We start from the raw sequence: 12,526 nt of genomic DNA on the forward strand, positions 1-12,526 counted from the left end.
GGCAGGGTGTTGATGACCAGTCTGAGTCTATAAGATTCTCTCCCAAGTGACCTCATGTACACATTTTCCACTAGTGGTTGCACAATGATGACTCCAATTAACTGCACTTAGAGATAACACAATAGTATTAGCACACGTTACTGTGTAATTACCCCTGATTCCAGGGGAGTCTCCAGGAACATAGTGATTTCGGTGTTACTGTGTAATCACATCCTATATTTCACTGTAACTATGCAATTAAGCTGTCACAACTCTAGCTGCAGATGCAGGAGCAAAAGAGAGCATCCATCTTTTAAAAGAGCACTATTGCTTGTGGTTCATATTGCGGCAGCACCTATGGGCCTCAATCCTGCTCAGGCTCCACTGTGTTAGGTGCCGGACAACACACAGGAAGCTAATATCCCTGTCTGGAGGATGTTGCAATCTAATATGGAACAAGACACAATTCCTATATGTAACCAACACTAAAAGGGGAGTGGGTGAGGGAAGATGAGGCAGATGGTGCTGAGAGCACCTGGTTACAGGCTAGCTCTGTGTGCAACATGATTGTTCTGTAGAAAGGGTAAAGTTACCAGCCTGCAAAGTAACAAGGACATCTAGTTGTTCACCTCATGGGGAGATATGATGAACTTTGTAACTCAGAAAGATTTCTCATAGCCCAGTTGAAATGAACAGGATCATCAGTGTCTGTGGGAGCTTTATGGAGATTGCTGGACTAGGGTTCCAGACACTGGACTGCGTATCACGAAGTCACGGGTGAGTTGGGAGAAGGGCACTCAGGTTTAACAAAATGGCACCCGCTGACTTTTTTCACTCAAGATGGAAACTGCAGATAGCTTTTGTGTGCTAACGTTGTATTAAAAGGCGGATTGTGGCTGACCCATGTATCAGTGCCCATCGAGTGAGGAGCAGGGTGTAATGCCCCCCTCTCCAGTGCCGGGGCCAGCCCCAGGTGCATTTCCTCTGTTCTGCTACGTATAGGTACTACTCTGTCTCATAGTGTCTCCAGGGTACAAGCCACTCAAAGGCTTGTGAAATCAGAGCTGGCCAACCATGGAGGAGAGCACATGCAGCATCCCTTAAAAGGAGGCACCATGGGCATTCGTCTCCCATGGAAGAGCTCCAGGCATCATCATGCCTCAGTAGACAAAATGTCTCCCTTGCTCCCATCATGGCTTCACCCTCCCACTATTGAGGGCTCTGGCTAAAAGGCATAATCTGGTTGTAAGTAGCCGTTGCTCTGAGTTACACTTAATGTGCACACCAGAACTAGAGGTGATCTTACAGATAGCAAGGAAGAAAACAATAGACGGTAGTTTCATCCCTTCATATTTTATTTTCCCATGGTCAGGCCAGTCCTAGCCAGGCAAGGAAGCAAAAGACTGGGAAACCAACCTGATTCACCTTTTTGTCCCTAGAGAGCACAACCCATTTTGGAACCAGAGAAGCCACTATGACATGCTTCCCAGAATCAAATAGTGGGGTCTGTGACATCTTGTCTGGAACTCCCCCAGAGGCTGCACACTGCATTTTTCTCCATTGCCTCCAGAAAGTGTTTTAATTTTGTGGCCAGCCAGCAAAGTACCTTGATTCTGTGTACAGATTGTTAATACCACCTCAGTCATCGGTGGAACAGTAGTGGGAGTCACAGTTACCTGCCTATCAAAAACACTTTAATTAAAGACCATCTTCCACTGTGACGGTTCTTCACACTTCACCCCTCACAGGATGCTCTCCCAACAACAGCCAGTGTGTTGCTTGCCCTGGGTTGTTTTGTTTCCTAACTCCCAGGTGTCCGTTTCCCTGATTGTATTTGTGGTCTGCAGCCCCCAAAGGTGATGCATTGCTTCCATTCCTCCCTGGTTCTGTAGGGCCACAAAAGCGAGATGGGAATCTGGAGCATAATTTGTTGCCAGATGTTTCTATCCACCCATTTAGGATGGCAAAATAGAGAGGTGAGATATTCAGGCCCTTATAAACATGACTGTTTCTGCTGTCCATCTCAGGCTTTCCTCTCTGTATCCCAGCATCCTTGCAATCTATAGCATGGGAACACAACTTGCCTTAGGTTGGGAGGAAGTGATTACCTTCTGTTGTTGAATGGACCCTCCATCACTGAACTGTGGGGAGAGGGCAGTGCAGAATGGTCACCCTCATTTGAAATTCCCTTTTATGATCTTTAATTCACTGCCCATCACATGCTAACCACATGCTGACTTTTCCCATCCTGTAGGATGACCAGACAGCAAGCGTGAAAAATCGGGATGGGGTGGGAGGTAATAGGAGCCTATATAAGAAAAAGACCCCAAAATTGGGACTGTCCCTATAAAATCGGGACTTCTGGTCACCCTAGTTGGCTGGGGTTCTATGGGAGAAGATGTGATAGTGATGTGATATTGTCTTAGTGTCACCACATTCGGGGCAGTCAAGCAGCAGGGAGCACAAGGAGTCACAATGTTTCCCAGAGGCAAAACCTGTCCTGGGGCAAATTCCCAGCTCTTGGCCATATTGTGCTGGGCTCTTATCACAGAGCAGGGTAGGAACTTTCCCCAAACTTGTCTGGCCTACAAAACGGCCAGGGAGAATTCCAGCCTCTATGCTTTGGGGTGGGGCCATTGCTCTGCTCTCCTCTCATATGTACATGCTGCACGCGGGAGGGGAGAGGGGTGAGAAAAGCTGCACACAAAGTGCAGTAGTAGTGTAGTAGTGTAGTAGGGAGGACACTGTCTCTGTGTGCCTGAGACCTGTGGGGGCATTTGGGTGAATGCTTCCTAATGGTGCTTCTGAGATGGCACTCCTCCATGTTGCCCCTTGTTATGGCCAGACCTCAATGGCACAGTTAAGCCATCAGTATTTGCACCCATTTTCAAACCTCATAGTCCCGATTTCATTCTCACAGGATCCCATTTTGAGATCCTTGCTTTGCAGAGTAGTCCCTTTGATTCTGTGGGCTCTGCCTGAGAGGTATGGTACTAATCAACACGAGTAAAGGGATCAATAACCTGTAAGGACCACTCCTGCTTCTTATCTGAGAGGTAGCCCAAGAACATTTGTATCATTATGATGAGTAATATAGCTTGTTCACTTCTGCATAGATTGGAAAGGTCACACGTCATTACATTTTGCAAAGTGATTGGGGTTTTATTCTTTTTTTTAATTATAGTTTTATGCTTGATTTGCCTGGAGTACACAGTGTGTTGTGCAGCAGGCTTCCGAAATTAGTGCTGGGGGGAAAAAATAGAGAGGAGAGGCAGGCAGTACCCTCATGTGTCAATTAAAGCTGAGTCACATCAGAATTAACAGTTAAAAATAACATGAATGACTTTGTTCTCTCTGTAGGTGACCTGTCTCCACGATTTCTTTGGGGATGATGATGTATTTATTGCCTGTGGTCCGGAAAAATTCCGCTATGCACAGGATGACTTTTCTCTGGATGAAAACGGTAATATCTCACACACTGATCTCTACTCTGTCTACTTGGGCTTTTTTTTTCCTCCACCCCACCCCAGTTTCATTGAGGTTGCTTGTATTTTGTTGCTTTTTTTTTTTAGCACAAGTAATTAACATCCTTTTGGGTTAATGGACACTCAGTGACTATTGTAATCTGATGGACATTGACTGATTTGCCACAAGGCAGAATAGGTGGACTCATTAAAGCCACTAAAATTTTATACTTATTGGAAAGCAACATAATCTGTTAGCAAATGTCGTCCTAGTTATATGCATATGGTTGATTGTAGTATCAGTTACTCCATCCCCGAGTAATAAAAACAGACTCACAAAATGATCTCCACTCTTGTGTTTGAAAGATGTATATGTGTGTGTATGAAATGGGAGCTAAGGCAGTTATGAGCTAAGGTTCCTCCACTGTCTACTGTGGTTGGTTGTAAAGAGGAGTAAGAGTTGAAAAGGGGTGAACATTTTAGAGCATGCTATCCCTTTTGGGGGTGATCTATCATCACGAGTTGTCTCCAGTCTGACTGCAGTGCCACATTTATAGTGCTGTAGGTATCAATGAAGATATGAAATCTATGATATCAAGGAACATACACATCTTAATTGTAGGATTTACCCTAGCGGTCTCAGATGCTTGCAGTTATCCTGTGATTGCACATCTGTAGGGCCAAATTCTCTGCTGCTGTCAATTAGTGCAACTCCACTGACTTCTGTGGAGTTTTGTCCATTTATATGGACAGAAAATTTGGTCCCTAGACTTCAGCTTGATGCTTCCCAAGACGCCTGAGATATTTAGGTATCCTGTGTAACCTTAGTTGTGAGCTATTATATGCTACAAATGCAATAAAACATTAGCATCCAAACAGTGCTTTGCATTCAATATCAGCGTGAGAGTCAAGTGAGGTCTGCTCTTCTTGAAATCCAGGAGTTCACGCAGCTCTGAGGGAGCTCCGTACTGCAAAACAGCTTGGATGAAATCCTAGCAGAACAGCTTGAAAGGAGGCCGAACGTTGTGGTCCTATGCCCCTGGATTCCAAACACGTTTCCAGTTTGGATGTCTTTTAACAAAAATAAGCCTGGTCTGATTTTCAGAGGCACATTTTCAGGTGCTCAGCAATTTCCAAAAGCAGACAGTGTTCCTTTTGCCCTCACCCTCTTCCCATTTCCACCAGCATCCTTCTTTGTTATAAATCACACAAAACAGGGATCCAGTATCATTGTGTTTCCTGATGTCTTGCAAATGAATGTCTTTCATTACAATCTCTTTTGTCACGGGAATGTCTGCCTCCCCAGCTGGAAGATGTGCACTCAGATTGCTGGCCATTAGGTCCTATCTGATGAGACATCAAGAGACAAGATGAGAAGTAGTACCAAAAAGGTGTATGTCATCTTTTCCCTCCAAAATGCCAGTCACAAATTCATCCATCACTCACTGTTGCTGAGGCCCTGTACTCTTCCAGAATTGCCATGTCTCTTGTGAACCCACTGATCTTGGCAGCAGCATCTTAGCCTGCAAGAGCCAGTCTTATAGCAAGCTAATTAAAAATTCTGGATGAAATCCTAGTTCTGTTGAAGACAATGGGAGTTCTGCCATTGACTTCAGTGGGTCAGGGTTTCATCCTCTCTCCATATATGTATCTGTCTAGATACACAGACACACAATGGTTGCCTTTAAAATGTCAATATTTACCAATGGTTATCACACAGTGGCTTATAAGATCCCCCATTATTTCCATTATCAATTATAGGAAAATACTGTTATCTTTTAATGGCAACCCCTTCCATCCCTTCCTTTGTTTATGTATATGAAATGGGGTATATATCAACTCAGCTATAACTATGGAGCCACGATCAGTGCTTCTTTAATACCATCTATAAGATATCATATACTTTTAAAAACATTAAACCTTCCTATGTCTAATTTACAGGTTTTGCATGTTATGCATCTTATGGCATTAAAGAACAGAGCGAACAGGTTCATTGCTAATTCTAATTAGCTTTGTGTGATATCCCTGGAGCACAGTGCAAAGTACTGGCATAATTTCCTCTCTTATCATATTGCATGACCCAAAAGCAAACTTTCCAGCAAACTGTCTGGAAGAAAGACAATGAGGCTGGCTGCCTCATTGCAAGCCAGAGGGAAAATTTAGGGCGATTACATTTTCATAGATATTCTGATATAGAAATAAATAAATAGCATACATTTAGGTCAGAGAACTTGTTTTCGGTTGACCACTCATTCATCTTCTGTGTGCTGCCTTATTTCATTTCCATTAGGGAATCCAGTCAAGGGGATTTTAAATCCAAATAAATGCTGGCTGAGCTGAGCTTTCCCCATGAAACACGGGCTGTATGTGGGAGATTTAAATTGGAAAACCACCGTAATGTCCATTTGTAAGGGTATCCATGTAGAAGATCTAGGTCTAAGGACACAGGGCTGAACTAATCAGCATTTAACAAAGGGGAAATCCTCTTCATCTTATCTTCCCCCTATCTGGATGAAATGAATAACTTTAAGAAGTGGAGAAGTACTTCTCCAGGTACCTCCCAGTTCAAGTAACTGCTGAGTTCAAGATTTGGATTGTTTGAAATCCTAGTTCCCATGAAGGTTTGTAGCATTTATATGCCTCTTTGGAGCCTTCCTAAATGGTGTTTACATTTTTCTCTGAACCAGCACCTTTATTTTTTAAGAAAACACAGTTGGACTGTAATCTACTTGTGAGTGTCAGAGCATGGGCAGAGTGCCCAGGGGACTTCATTTTTGTACATCTGCATATGGTGCAGCTCCCAAAAGACTGCAGCTTGGAGAAATCACAAAAGAGGGTTTGCTCAGGCTGGTTGAAATTCTCTCTGGTGCAGATGGTCTGTGCACCACTTAAAGCCTTTAATGCAGGGCCATAAGTGAGGCTTAAGTGGTTCAGTGAGGCTTGTGCTGGTTTTCTGCACCTGAGTAAATGTCACTCATTGTCCATAGCTGTTACACATGGGCTGGTTAGTGTGGGCTGCATTTTATCACCTTTTACCCTGGCCTCAGCTGGCCAGGAGACATATTAATTGTTCTTTCTTCTGACTTTTCCCACGGTGCACTCTGACCATTGTCAATATGCTACAGAGATTAATTAGTTAATGGACCCGATTCATCACTTAGGGTGAGCCAGTGGAAACCAGCACAGCCGAGGCTGTAGGGCCATGCCAGTGGTAAGTCTGCCTGCAGTAAGAGCATAGAAGTGCAAACCACTTACAACTCCACTCTGTCAGGGGAACGAAACTGACCTAGGCAGGCACTGAATTAGCAACTCTGCCAAGCGAGCTCTGCTGGATTTTAATGCTGCCCTCCCCCAGGGCGAATCGGATAGCTGCGTGGGAATGCCAGCTGCCTCCTGTGCTCAGAGGTGTTGAATCTTCCCCAGTGTTTGTAAAGCAAATTGAAAATATGAAGTGCTGTGCTGTCTGGTATTTCTTTCATTAGATTTACAATACACCCTTGTGCTCTCGGTGCTTTCCACAGGGTAAAGGGCCCCTATCAATTAAAGTCAATAAGAGAACTAAATATGTGTGTCATTTATTTTATTAGAGTGCCGTGTAATGAAAGGGAATCCTCCGACCACTCCAGGCAGCAAGTCATCCCCAACCCCTCAGAAGAGCTCAGCGAAAAGTCCAGCCCCCATGCGCCGGAGCAAGTCTCCAGCCGATTCAGGTAACCATCAAGATGGTGAGTGATTGTTTTCTGGTGGATAAATATTGACTCCATCCACACAAGGAAACAAATGCCATGTATCTTTCGATACAGTGACCTCAGGCATTTCCTGTAATTTTTATTTATTTGCATTTTGATAATGTATAAAGATTCCAGTTAAGATCAGGACTGCATTATTGTAGCCCCTGTACAAACATGCAGTAAGATACAGCTCCTGCTCCAAACAGCTTACAGTCTTGAATAGACAAGACAATGAAGGTGAGAGAAAGGGAAAATTATTTATCCCCATTTTACAGATGGGGAACTGAGGCATAGCAAGATCCAATTTTGTCAGATTAGGTGTTTTTTTCTCTTAGATGTACTTTAATTTAAAATAACCTCCTATGCAATGTGAGTGTTAATAATTATATAGTCTGGAAATATGCCTGCCTATTTAAGAAAACTAAGAACCTTGCCCTTTGCAGAAGCTGGCCATAGACTCCTTAAAATGATATAGAGCCACTTGTCCAGAGCTGGAAGTAAGTAGAATGAAATCTTCATTTGCTACAGTAGCTTTTCATATTTCAGTAATGTGGGATATGCCTCTGTCTCTCCAAGATAGAAACTGGCAGGTTGTCTAGCAACTGCCCATGTAGCACACCTGTGATAGGGATATATATATATGTACCTGGTGCAATTTGAAGCTAAGCCTGAACATTAAATCTCTGATAACTGGTGAAATCATATTATAGGAACAGTGGGCCTAGGGTGTTAATATTATCCATTGGAACACTTCCTCCAGGAGATGCAGGGAATGGCCTCTAATTAAAGTGGCAGACTCCCCTCAGAAGCAGGTCCCAAGGTGCCTGCCCAATCTAAATAGGGTTACCCTAAATGCCAGAGGGGAGCACGAAATCTTTCTACCCTCATAGCATACATGACCAGAATCATCATTCCTTCTCCCAGCCCCTTTATGTCTTGTAATTCAATGTGTGTGACTGGCCAAAAGAAAGCCGACTACTGCATTGCATTGGAAGTATCTTAGGCTTTTTGGAAATAAAGCTTTTAATAACTAGTTTTTAATGATATTTTCCACAAGAAGCAGGTCATCTATTTTATTATGATGCTCTTAAAATACAGAAGAATACTAAGTTAAATTAGTGGACTAGTGTCAAAATTGTATGGTTTGAAAATTGGTTTGTCTCTAAAAGGTGATCCCATATTATATTCCTTTCCTTCCTGATTCGTCATGTGCTTTTCTTAAAACCAGTTTTGGTGTAGCCCATACCCTTGCTACAATCCCAAACACATACTGTATTTGTCTAAGTGTATGGATGGCGTGATCCAAAGCCTATTGTCAGTGGACGAACTCTGACTTCACTGGGCTTTGGATCAGGCCCTGAATGCATTATGGGATATTACTTAAGCCTTCCTCTAACGGATCAGGTATTAATCTCTTCCAGAACCAGAACTGTAGACTATATAGACAAACAGTCCAGCAACTTCTGTATTGCTGATATCCTACTTGCTGAGCAACTCAGTATGAACAAAGTGGTGAATCATTGCTTCGCTGATGGGTCTCACAGGGTACATGCGATCGCTTGTTTGCATTATATAAATCAGTAAGCAGGACATTTAGGACTGCTTATCATCTCTGGATATGGTAGTAAATGGTCTGGAGGGAAGACCAACAATGAAAGACAACTTTCAAGTAGATCCCTCGAATCCCTCTCGACAGTGACCCTTTAACATTTTTGTGTTCTCAGTGTGGAAAGAAATGGTTGCCTGTTCTGTTTCATAAGAAAAAAAAAATCAGTTGAACTTTTTGGTGCTGTTAATGTAACCAGTAGATCCTTTGCTGTTTTGTCAGGATGGAGAGAAAAAGGAACACCGTCTTGCCTTCCTGTTCCACCGAGTTTGTAATAAAGGCTCTGGCTTTACCGTGCTGACTAAGTCAGACTTTACACACACAGTACATGAGAGAGAACACTTTATTTCATAAACAATCACTAGGCTCAGATGGATCAAGAGACAAACAAGATAAGCAAAAAATGATGCCAAATAAGATCCTTATTAATAAAAGATTTTGACCCATTTTCATGCAGTTCTCACATATTTTATCTGAGTAAAATGCAGAATGAATCTTTGCTTCAAGTAAGTTAATATTTCTGCAGTCCACTAGACCTCCTATCCCTACTTGTAAAGCTTGTTTCCTCTCTCATCCTTTCCTTTATTCTCTTTTTGGAAGTTGGAATTTCCCAGTGTCTAATCCATTCTGTTCTTTTATTCATACGTTCTTATACCCATGCTCATCATCACAGTATTTGAGCACCAGTATGATGCCCTCTGACATAGATGTAGACCTTAGCTGCCTGAGCCCTACTCATTACACTGATATTATGGTGATGAGCATGGTATAAGAACCTGTATAGAACAGAACATATTTCCTTGTGTTTATCATCTTTATTATGCAATTTCTCTGCAAGACCAGATGGGGAAATTACATGTTATTCATCATCAACAAAAATCAGAATGTACACAGCAGTGGATTTGCCTCTGGCCATCATTTAAGAGTGTTTACCTGAGCCCACACCCTTGACATACAGACAATGTAAATCTTAAGGCAAATTCTGCCTCCAGTACTGTGGCTTATTTGTCAACAAGGAATGGGGTTTGCAGATATTGGACAAAAGGAATAGGATGTTTATACAGTACTGGTAGAGAGAACTGCCTCAGTAGAGCCTTCTTGTGCTGATGGTCCTGATGATGCAGCTTTGATAGCCTGAAAATGTTGTCCACTTGCCCTACTGTAGGTTCCTAGAAACACTTTTGAGTTGTCTTTGTTGACATATATAAAATATTCCCCACATTAAGGATTTGAAAGCATTTGTTACACATGAAGCAGTGGTGGTACATTGGATAATTCGTAGGTATGGGAGTTTGGAGACCTGCGTTCTATTCCTGTCTTTGCCAGTGACTTAGTTTGTGACCTTGGGCACATCACTTAACCTTTCCACTTCTTTGGGGAGTAGTGATACTTACAATCCTTGCACAGTGCTCTGAAATCCACAGCTGAAAAACTCATAGAAAGGTTCACAGAAAAAGCTTTGAGATGGTTTTTATCTCCGTATAATCGGAGAGCAGTATAGACAAAAACACTAAACTGGTCTCACAAGCTCAGAAAAGTCCCAGCGCTGGAATGACTGTGTGTGGCATCCTTCATGTTCAAAAGCATCTTCTCCTTCTGTCCCCTGGCCCATCATTTTTGTGCCTTCCTGCTGGGGTAACTGATTTATTGGTCTGCAATCTCTAGGTCTCCCTCATTATCTTCCCCCAAACTCAAGGAGAGAGAACCAAGCTGAAGTTAAGCCCTTATTTGTCATTGACCTGAGACAACCCTGCAGTCTGTCCCATATTCACTACGGTCATGTATCCATTGATATACAGTAAATTGTCAGATTATGCAGGTGAATTGGGACCTATGGCATTCCTTCCTGGAGCACAACCAAACACTGGGTGCATATTTGCTATCTCAGCTCCAGTCACTACGGTTAGAACTGCTTGTGGATTGCTGCATGTTAATAGTTAAGAAAATATAAAAAGGCAGGTATATAAGGCTGTCTCTGAGTAACCTAATTATAGCCACTGTCAGCTGGATGTGACTTGGAATGTACTGATTTATTCTGCTCTGCTTTGGGAGTTTTTATTATAGCAACCCTTGCAGAGTCTCACCCAGCTAGGTACACGATCAGATCTCATGCCCCAAACCCACCCCTAAATTAACAATGATAAAAAAAAATCCTTCAGTTGAACACTTGTCTTTAAAAACAAGCATCAGGCCTGTGCATGGAAGGGCCATGACCCCGATCGGGGATGCTTGCTGCTGCAATGATCTTGGCTACCTGGTCTTAGAAATAGAACAGTTAGGGTGACCAGATAGCAAGTGTGAAAAACCAGGACAGGGGGTGGGGGGTAATAGGAGCCCATATAAACAAAAAAAACCCAAATATCAGGACTGTCCCTATAAAATCTGGACATCTGGTCAGCCTAAGAACAGGAATTGCTGGCACGTTGTTGCCTGCTGCCCGAGGGAGTTTCTCTTCAGAGTGTCTCCTTCAGTCTAGACACACCCTGGATGCACCATGAAAGACTCAGTTCCCTCCAAAATGAGGGCTCTATCTAGAGGCATCCAAATCCCACCTCCTCAACGTATCCTCCAAAAACAAGTTTGCCAATCTATAGGAAGAGGCCAAACTATTTTCTTAGCACACTCCTGCTCTCCCTTTATTTACCAGACATATTCAATCATGTTTTCCCATTAACTGTAACAATAGCTGCCTGAGCTGTCTTGGTTCCAGGCTGCTTCTTATTCATTGTAACGAGATTGTTTTCATCCTTTTGCAATAGTTCTGAGATGTTCAATCTTTTGTGTGTGTCTGTAGTCACTGATGCCAGGAACTAGAACTAACATTCATTACAATAAGGAATTGCCTCAAAATATTCATATTCCTTATGAACCAGGCTTTTCCTTTCCATCTCCAGAGGACAAATATTGGATTGTCACAGGGGCACAGGGTGTCTGAGAACCAATAATCACATTTTACTGATGAGAGCAAGCTTTGTATCTCCTAGGGTATCCCTTCTTCCCTCTCACTGACAGAGTTGTGGACATTTAGCTTCTGAGCTCTGCCTGTCTCATTTCTCTTTCGATACAATGGCTGTTCCCAACATCGAGCGGACTGTTGCCATATGATGGGTCATTTCCCTCTAAGTCTCAGACTGAACCTTCCCGTTGCTTTGACACTGCTAGTTTCTCACATATTATCATGGCAATGTGAGCTAATCCATTGAATGTATCAGATTTTAGCAGTTCAGAATGGACTTCCGTAGAACCTTTCTCCTTGTCCTTGTTTCCCATGAGCCAGATGGCATCCCAACCTTTCACCACAATCCAACAGTCTCCTAGATTGCTGTCCCTAGGTGAAGAGGGAGAGCAAGATTCATGGAGCTGATAAGAGCAAGTAGGTCTAGGACAGAGGTGAACGTAAGCTGGTACAATACAGTAGGGCATACCAGCAAGAGCTGGTACACCGCCAACTATACCAGGAGGGGGCAGCTTTCCCAGCCTGACAATTTAAAGGGCTCAGGCCTCCTGGCAGTGGCCTGGGCCCTTTAAATCGCCACCAGAGCCCTGCTGTTGGAGCCTTGAGGTAGCAGCGGCGGCCGGGAGCTCTGTGGTTCCAGTTGTGATTTAAAGGTCTCAGGGCTCTGGCCACCATGACCGCAGCGGAGTCCCGAGTCCTTTAAATCACCGCCAGAGCCCTGCTCTCAGAGCCTAGGGATAGTGGCGGCAACTGGGAGCCCCAGGTCCTTTCAATTGCTGCCTGAGCCCTG

The 12,526-nt window shown here is 43.3% G+C and overlaps 1 protein-coding gene across 4 annotated transcripts in view; it reads left to right on the forward strand.

Annotated features, from left to right (window-relative positions):
- Nucleotides 1–12,526, forward strand: part of DCX (doublecortin) — a 124,587-nt gene that overhangs the window by 86,611 nt on the left and 25,450 nt on the right. For 2 of the 4 annotated variants that reach the window (XM_030576112.1, XM_030576113.1), the window contains exons 5-6: nucleotides 3,340–3,442; nucleotides 7,031–7,168. In XM_030576112.1, the coding sequence (XP_030431972.1) occupies nucleotides 3,340–3,442; nucleotides 7,031–7,168 (241 nt within the window). The remainder of the gene's footprint in view (nucleotides 1–3,339; nucleotides 3,443–7,030; nucleotides 7,169–12,526) is intronic. The other 2 variants (XM_030576114.1, XM_030576115.1) reach the window with 1 other exon arrangement.

Source organism: Gopherus evgoodei, chromosome 9 (assembly GCF_007399415.2).
Source record: "Gopherus evgoodei ecotype Sinaloan lineage chromosome 9, rGopEvg1_v1.p, whole genome shotgun sequence".
Classification (NCBI taxonomy): Eukaryota; Metazoa; Chordata; order Testudines; family Testudinidae; genus Gopherus; species Gopherus evgoodei.